General features: G+C 37.6%; 1 protein-coding gene and 1 pseudogene across 1 annotated transcript; both read left to right on the plus strand.

Moving 5' to 3' along the window:
• LOC109842601 (protein ALP1-like) lies at positions 521-1,885 on the plus strand. Its single transcript, XM_020411457.1, has one exon. The coding sequence runs from the start codon at positions 521-523 to the stop codon at positions 1,871-1,873; it is 1,353 nt and encodes a 450-aa protein (XP_020267046.1). The 3' UTR covers positions 1,874-1,885.
• The window catches only part of LOC109841302, a 9,068-nt pseudogene continuing 1,797 nt past the window's right edge, over positions 2,384-9,654 (plus strand).

Genomic DNA, 9,654 nt, shown 5'->3' on the forward strand with positions numbered 1-9,654 from the left:
AACAATTCATGACAACATATCAAAGAAAAGACACATCAATGACAACATATCAACTTCTGTCACTTCATGACGACATTTCAAAGAAAAGACACCTCAATGACAACATATCAACTTCAAACAATTCATGACAACATATCAAAGAAAAGACACATCAATGACAACATATCAACTTCTGTCACTTCATGACGACATTTCAAAGAAAAGACACCTCAATGACAACATATCAACTTCAAACACTTCATAATGTTGACACCTCAATGACAACATATCAACTTCAAACACTTCATAACAACATTTCAAAGATAAGACACCTCAATGACAACATATCAACTTCAAACACTTCATGACAACATTTCAAAGAAAAGACACATCAATGACAACATATCAACTTCTAGCACTTCATGATAACTCTTCATGACAACATTTCAACTTCCAACACTTCCCGTTTATCATCTCCATCTATTATAAAAGCTCATATTGATGAGTTTGCTAAAATCATAAACCTTTATTTTCAAAAAAAATGAATTTTAACAATAGAGATCCTTCTAATTTGTCATCATCATTTTCTGATAATGAAATTGAAGATGAACAATTGATAGATGATATTGAAGCGATTGATGCAGAAAGGGAAGCGGTGTTTCGCATCAGGAACAACAACAATCTTCTCATGGCTTACTATATCAATCAACAAAACAACCAAGTAATTCGTGGAGGCTCAATTCCTGGTCATATAGTGATCAACCGTGATCGAGAAAATGCTGATCGTAATCTGTTCAACGACTACTTCTCTGAGAATCCGCGATATAATGATTCGATGTTCCGCCGACGATTTCGAATGTCTCGAGATTTATTCCTTCGCATTGTTAACGCCATAAAAGCTCACGACACTTACTTTATACAGCAAAGGGATGGGGTCGGTAGACTTGGATTGTCTACGCTTCAAAAAATTACAGCTGTGTTCCGAATGTTGGCATATGGTCTACCAGCGGATGCTACTGATGAATACATTAAAATAGGAGAGTCGACAGCAATCGAAAGTTTTAAGAGATTTTGTCGTGCTGTTGTGGAGGTTTTTGCAGAACAATATCTGAGATCGCCTAACACTAATGACATTGCCAGACTACTACATATTGCTAAACAACGAGGTTTTCCAGGAATGTTGGGCAGTCTAGATTGCATGCATTGGAAATGGAAAAATTGTCCAACGGCTTGGGCGGGCCAATACGCAGGTCGTAGTGGATCCCCAACTATTATTCTGGAGGCCGTAGCTGATTATGATCTTTGGATATGGCATGCATATTTTGGTTTGCCAGGTTCCAATAATGACATTAATGTTTTAGAGGCATCTCATCTTTTTGCAAAACTCGCTGAAGGTATTGCTCCTCCTGCTCATTATGTCATTCAAGGTAAACATTATAACATGGGTTACTATTTAGCTGATGGTATATATCCAAAATGGTCTACTCTTGTACAAACAATTCATGATCCTCGTGGTCCAAAAAAAAAGTTGTTTGCAATGAAGCAAGAAGGATGCAGAAAAGATGTAGAACGTGCATTCGGAGTACTCCAATCTCGATTTGCAATTGTGTCAGGACCAGCTCGTTTTTGGAAAAAAGAAGTATTACATGATATCATGACTGCGTGCATTATTATGCACAACATGATAATTGAGGATGAACGTGATCTTAATGCTACAATTGAAAATTGGAAGGAAGCACCAGTTCCGGACGTAGAGATGGTTGTAGATGAAAATGCTCGGTTTGAAGGATTTCTGGCTCGTCATCGACAAATCAAGAATAAAGAAGCTCATATTGCACTTCGAGATGCATTAATTGATCATTTGTGGGATGAATATACTAATTCGGAGACTTAGAATTTTATCAATATGAACCGTGTCTTTGTGTTTTATTTTATGTTAAATGTAATGCCTTTTATTTTTATTTTTATTTTGCTTGCAAGTGTGATGTTTTCTTTTGTGATGTTAAATGTAATCTTTAGTTGAAGTTATGAAAGTAATATTTTAATTTGATTTAGCATTTAATTTTTATATTTTTATTTTATTCATAAAATATATTATTATAATTAATTATATGTATTATATAATTATATAATTATATAATTTGTTAAATATTTTTAATTTCAAAAAATGTTAAAAGATAAGAATAATAAAAGGAATATTCTTTTTGGTGTAACATTTGGTGTAATGGGTTGGAGATGGAATAGTAATTTGGTGTAAAAACTACACCAATTTAGTGTAAAAACTACACCATTTTGAGTTTTATGGTTGGAGATGCTCTAAGACCCTAAAAACATGGAAACCCCGTTCCCATCAAAAAGTACAGAAATTAAGTCAAAAGTACCAAAAAATAAAAATAAAAAATTGGAACCTACATTGTCATGCTATTTTCTTTCATTTCTTTTTTCTTAGCTTTTGCGAAACTTACATCAATCAACGGAGACACGAAGTAGGAGATACACTGACATCATCCGCCGATATTTTCATCGTCGAATCGGCCCATATTTTTCGGTCTCTATTTCCGATCGCTGCTCTTTCCTTCTCTTCTCTCTCATTCGGCCGGCGACTCTTTTCAGGTACGAGGAACTGAGGAAGATTCCAGTTTGGGGGCCCGATTCGTTTTTTCTAGGGTTTCTAATTCCAATGCAGGTGGTTTTATTTATTTATTTAGGGATCATCTCTTTCTCCTTGTGGCGGATCGATCGGATCGGCGTTTGATCGTTATGTCGGGTCGTCTCGATCTATTTTCTATCCCTTGTAAGTTTCTGAATCCTGCTTCTTCTTCATTTTTTTTTTGGTTTGGTTTGGAGTTTTGTTGCGGATTTCGTTCCTGTTGAAAGAAAGCTAGGGTTTTTCTTCATTCTTGAGCTGATATGAGTGGGGCGGCTAGGGTTTTGGTAGTTCAATTAAATGCGCCCTTTTGCCAACTAGGATTGTTGTCAATGGAACAGTGAGGATGGTGGTCAATTAGAAATGAAATCAAATCTATCAATTGTAAGTGGTGGCCCTAATTGGGCTAAATGGAAGAAGAAGAAGAAAAATAAAATAAAATAAATAATAATGCGGAAAGATCCAGCGGTTTTGGGTAAGGGCTCTCTTGTTGTCGGAGAAATACAGTTTATAATTCAACAGATGTTTGTTTCTTAGCCAAACTTACACTTGGATTGGTCCCTCTTAGTTGTAATTTACATTTCTTTTGAGGAGAATAGTTAAAAGCGTTTGATATGCATTTTATAAAGCATGTGTCTTCAAAGAATAAAAAAATAGCGTTGTTGCTGTGCAATTCTTTTTTTTCCCCCCAAAGTTTTTGGCCACTTTATTTGATTACTGTGCTTCTTTTAATTTAAAAGATGATCGTGAGGAATTGTAATGGAATAATTTTATTGTGGGTTCTAAAACTGGACAACTTATACCCCTAAAGTACAATCCCTCCTTATTTAAAATCCTTACACTTATCAATTAGTGCTGTTTGAGAGCATACTTGTTTGTTCTTTTCATGTAAATTACAATTTGCATGACGCATGGGGAGTATTATTTGATACTTAGAGTAAGTGAATTATATTCCACTTCGTACATACTAAACTTTAGTTACTAAACACAAACTTTTGGCTAGTGAAACTGTTGTTAACTCATTTTACATGTTACAGGCTTTGAGGGTTCCTCTAGTAATGATGAACCTAAAGAGCATAAATCAGATTTCGAATGTTCAGAAGATGAACGGAGGACAAGGGTGGCATCCTTGAAAAAGAAGGCTATACGTGCATCGAGTAAACTTAGGCATTCTTTAAAGCAAAAGAATAGGAGGAAGAGCAGCAAGCGAGTAACCTCTGTTTCAATTGCGGACATAAGGGATATTGGAGATCTTCAAGCTGTGGATGCATTTCGCCAGGCACTGATTCTAGACGAGTTGCTGCCTGAAAGACATGATCATTATCATATGATGTTGAGGTAAATTAGACATTTTTCCATGACCTTCTAGATTCAATATTTTTTGGATCGTTATGGTGGAAAGAACCAGGAAAAAAAATTAAGTCATCATCCCCCCCCCCCCCTCATCCCCCCCCATCCCCCTCCCCACCCCCCCCGCCCCCCCCCCCCCCCCCCCCCCCCCCCCCTCCCCCCCCCCCCGCCCCACACCCCCCCCCCCCCCCACCACCCCCCCCCCCCACGCCCCCACCCCCCCCCCCTTCCCCACCCCCCCCACCCCCCCCCCCCCACCGCCCCCCCCCCCCTCCCCCCGCCCACCTCCCCCCCCCCCCCCACCCCCCCCCCCTACCCACCCCACCCCACCCCCCTCCCCCCCCCCCCGCCCCCCCGCACCCGCCCCCCCCCCCCCCCCCCCCCCCCCCCCCCCCCCCACCCCACACCCCCCCCCCACCCCCCCCCCCCCCCCTATATTGTTCTTTATTGCAACACAACACATATGTATCTTTGCTACTAACTTCTCTGTCCTGGTATCAAAATTCTGATTTCAGATGGAGTACTTTTCTATGTCTGATCTGTTCATCTCATATAAATTTTAGATTTTTGAAAGCCAGGAAATTTGATATCGAGAAAGCAAAGTGCATGTGGGTTGAAATGCTTCAATGGAGGAAAGAGTATGGTGCTGATACTATCATAGAGGTAACCATAACTTAATTTTATTAAGGTTGAGAGGCATTCGTTAAATATTTATAATTTAACAACATGCCAGTATATTTAGATATATTGGGTGCCTAGTAGAGATCTTTTCGCCATACTCTTAGTAAGTATCCAAGTCTAATTTGGAACTTGTACTTACCCATCATGCCTATATTTAAAACATTCATACGAATAGAAGTGGACCCTAATCTATATCACCCCTATTTTCTTAAGCATACCTAAATGTACTTAACCCAAACTTATATAATTATATTTATAACTCATTCTCGTTTAGAGCTCAAACTATCTATGTGTATAACAATATTTTAATTCTAAGTTCCATGCGGCGCACGGATAACAACTAGTTGACTACTATAGAGTATAGGCGATGCCCCTGTTTATCCAACAATAAATTCCTCTTATGGACTCCATTGGAGTGTGCACCTTGGAACTTCACTGCTAATTTTGTAATTGCATCTTCTTCAGAGTTGGAATAGTGTGTAATGTGGCACTACTTTTCATCAGGATTTTGAGTATACTGAACTAGATGAAGTTTTAAAGTATTACCCTCATGGTTATCATGGCGTGGACAAGGAGGGAAGACCTGTTTACATTGAAAGGCTAGGAAAAGTAGATCCCAACAAGCTTATGCAAGTGACAACTATGGATCGGTATGTAAGATATCATGTGAAGGAGTTTGAACGGAGCTTTTCGATTAAATTCCCAGCTTGCTCAATCACTGCAAACAAACACATCAATTCAAGCACGGCTATTCTGGATGTTCAAGGCGTGGTATGTTGGTTTTTTACTTTTATTCAGGCATGATTCCTTTTTTTTCTTTTTTCTTTTTTTGCAAAAGCTGTCATCGTGATGTAGATGATAATATATGCGTCCGCTACTTTTTTTTAATGATGTTTGATTCTTTTGATAGGGAATGAAAAACTTCAGCAAGACAGCACGAGAACTAATTACAAGGTTACAGAAAATTGATGGGGACAATTATCCAGAGGTATGCAGGGGTATTTGTACTTTCTAGGCTATTATTTTATGAGTCCAAGGATTCTGCTGTAATAATTTAAGCAATATATTTGCAGACTTTACACTGGATGTTTATCATCAATGCTGGCCCTGGTTTTAGATGTCTATGGAACTTGATCAAATCGTTTCTTGATCCAAAAACTACTTCAAAAATACATGTAAATATGATTTTTTACTAATTCAACCTTTCTTTTCTGCCCAATTTTGTATCTCTATTTTACTGAAATTGCTGGTTTATTGGCATAAATTCTCGCAGGTTCTTGGGAACAAGTACCAGAGCAAGCTGTTTGAAATAATTGATTCTAGGTCAAGTTTGTTTCTGAACTCATTCATGTCTTAGAGATTTTGTAAATAAAACTTTGTCCTAACTTCTGTGTTTTCTTTGTTTTCCTTGGTTTCACAGCGAGTTGCCTGAATTTCTTGGTGGTACTTGTACCTGTGCTGACGGCGGTGGATGTCTCAAGTCTGAAAAGGGGCCCTGGAAGGATCCTAGCATATTGAAGGTGTCTGGCTATCATCTTATTTTATTTATCAGTTCTGTATATTGTATTGTTATATTTATCACTATTACAACTCTTGTAATTCACACTTTTGATGACTTCTATTGGTTCTTAGATGGTCCTTAGTGGTGAAGCACAATATGGCAGGCAAATAGTTACTATTTCTAATGGCAAGGGAAAGATAATCGCTTATGCTAAGCCTCTGCATCCAGCAGTAATAACTTGTTCTGTTTCCACCTACTATGTTGTTTGAAGTTTTTGCAGTCTTTATAGGGAATCCAATTCATTCTCTTGTTGGACCAGATAAATGGTAGTGATTCATCCGCAAGTGAATCTGGTACAGAAGCTGAAGACATTACTTCGTCGAACTTGTTGAGGACTTACATTACACGTTCTCAATTGACCCCTGTTCGTGAAGAGGTATGTTGAATTCTTTTCAAGAGAACAAATGAACGTAAACTACTTTTGTAGTACATTTATCTGAGGTTAGCAATCTCACGCATTGCTGATTCTTTTGATAACTGGGTTACCTTTTAGTTTTTCTTTGGCAAAATGAAGCTCCAAACTTACAGTTATAGTTTCCTGTCATGTGGTTGTAGTTCTTTGTTTTGTGATCTTTGTGTTCACTGTTCTTGGCACCAACAATTGTTTTCGTATCTGGTTAAATCTGCTGAGGGATGCATAATATTAAGATTTGAATGTGACTTTTATGATTCTAGTATTTAATTTGTGCAATCCTTGTTCAAAGTAATTTTTGCTTTGTTCTACATTGGATATAATGTCCTGCTTAGTAAGCATTGTTCACCAATGAGCTCCTAAGTAAGAATACCTATATGGATGCATTCTTCCCTATGTTACATAGGTGCGAATGCGATATGGGTATGGATACGGCCATACGGGACCGTCAAATTTGTAAAAGATAGGATATTAGGACACGACTACAGACATACATATTGAAACTGATAATTTACATGAGACCGATTTTGCTTTTTCATTTACATTGTTATGTAAAATTCATATTTTGTATGTTTCATTCATCAAGTATATTGTATTTCTGAAAACCACTTGTTCGAACTAGATACCTAAACGACCCTTTAAATCATACTTCTGAACTGGGTAAATGTTGAAGTAAACCCAGCTCACGTCCTACGAGTTGCAGGAAGTGGATATGAAGGGTAAGATACACGTCCAAGAAGTATATGACTAGTGTTTTAAACTAAAGTCTAAAACATTTGTTATATAATTGAGTACATGTTTGAATAAATGTATGCATATTCAAGGAGTGTCCAAGGAGTGTTGGAGTTGGACACATGTCGGACACAGCTATGGGAGCCAAGACGAGCTGTTGGGTAACTTAGATACTCGCCCGCGTGGTTATTCTGAGACTACTGTCCTAATTAGTACAAGACGAGCTGTTGGGTAACTTAGATACTCGCCCGCGTGGTTATTCTGAGACTACTGTCCTAATTAGTACGCTAGATTGTCTGCTAAAGACTGGTAGAAATCATGCATATTCTGAGACTACTGTTTTAAACTAAAGTCTAATTGAGTACATGTTGAATAAATGTATGCATACTCAAGGAGTGTCAGGGTCGGACACGTGTCGGACATGGATACAGGAGCCAAGACAAGGTGTTGGGTAACTTAGCACTCTTGGATATTCTGAGACTATTGTCCTTATTAATAATCTAGATTGCCTGTTAAAGACTTGGTAGAAAATCAAGCATATGACTTTTACATACACCCATGGAGTTCATCCATTAACATTGACCTGCGTTTCTGTTCTGGAATGATGTTTTTACATGCTAGTATGGTTCCTTTGATTTTATTGGGCTTATTTTTCAATTTGATACCTCAAAGTTTGCCTTTTTTTCACTGTGATGCCCAAAAGTTTTTACATAATACTTGATACCCCAAAGTTTCAATCCCATTTCACTTTGATGCCCTGGTTCAGATTTCGTTAGATTCTTTGTTAAATTTAGATCATGTGCTAAGCACATGATACCACTGTCCCCTGTTGCTGGAAACATTTGGTTGTTTGGATGCCTAGCAACTGGGTAAAATGGACCCAAATGTGATTCACCAATACCGAGGAGGGCAGACCGATTACATGATGTATGATTATCATTCTCTTTATTTTTGCAATTTTTTTCCTAACTTCTTTTTATCTCTGTTTATTCTTTCATCACCAGTCCCCTGCTCTCTTCTTCCTTTCTTTTGATGTTTGTGTTGCTTTTGTGTCTCCTAGACTCCTAAATGGTTCTTCTCTAGTACTGTTGTGTTTTCTGTTGCTTCTTCGTCACTACATTCTGAAGTTTCCATAATTATCCTGAAATGATCTTTTGCGTTTATTAGATATTAAAAAAAGCAGAAACGCATAGGCTCCTAAGCAATTCGCTAGGCAGTGGGTCTTCCGGTAACTTCTGCTAGCGTGTTCAAGTGCAGTAATGCTTGCTATAACATGTAACAAAATTGGATTAAAAGCCTCCTCAATTTCCCCATTATAGGATTCTTTATATAGCTGCTTCCAAAAGGTTTCTACTTTCTCTAAAAGCCTCCTCAATTTCCCCATTATAGGATTCTTTATATAGCTGCTTCCAAAAGGTTTCTACTTTCTACAAATGAGATAATGAGAATATACATTCAGGATTCTTTATATAGCTGCTTCCAAAAGGTTTCTACTTTCTACAAATGAGATAATGAGAATATACATTCAGACTGATGTTCATTTTCTGCACATCCCTTGTTAAGCTCACAATGGAGATACCGTAAAGTGTATATTACTTTGAAACATAGTATATTTTTTTTATTGAAAGGTGAGCATAGCTGGCATGCTATACAGTTTTTCACCTGTATAATTTGCATTAGGTACAGTTTGCACTTGGGAAAATAATAAGAACTAATTAGCTTGCTGCTTATCCTTTTGTGCAGATGAAGGTTGTTGGGAAGGCTAATGCTGACTTTTCAGAACCTGCTGAGCATCATAGCATGTTCCCATAGTTAACAAAGCTGTAGATTTAGGGTGCAGGAGAGAAGTTTCTAATCAAAAGCTCCCTTCATCCAAAGGTTTGTGATTTTAAGTTTTTCGTTGTACAAGGGTTAGTTTCCTTTTCACTCTTAGTCTCTAATCACTGACAAGTTCCTAATTTATGTGAAAATTCTCAATTGATTGATTTTTCATTCAGCAAATTCTTTGCAGCTCTTATTGTAACGTATTCTGTCTGAGTTACATACTGCTGCTTTGATATGATCCTGATGTTAAATCTTTTCAATTAAGCAAACTTGCTATGACAGCAGCTGTCATCCTACCAACTGAGTTTAATGCTAACATGTTTAAATGGCTTCAAACTTACCTGAACCCATCCCATAACTCATACTCTATAAGTTTCTTTAAAGGTTAGTTTTTGGTTCCAACAAACCTTTGGTAATGGAAGTACATATATTTTTAATTGTGGTTTTTTTTTTATATAGACATATCTG

Source organism: Asparagus officinalis, chromosome 5 (assembly GCF_001876935.1).
Source record: "Asparagus officinalis chromosome 5, Aspof.V1, whole genome shotgun sequence".
NCBI lineage: Eukaryota > Viridiplantae > Streptophyta > Magnoliopsida > Asparagales > Asparagaceae > Asparagus > Asparagus officinalis.

Bases quoted from the DNA above. Each gene is read 5' to 3' on its own strand.
- LOC109842601 (XM_020411457.1), top strand. From the start codon at position 521: ATGAATTTTAACAATAGAGATCCTTCTAATTTGTCATCATCATTTTCT.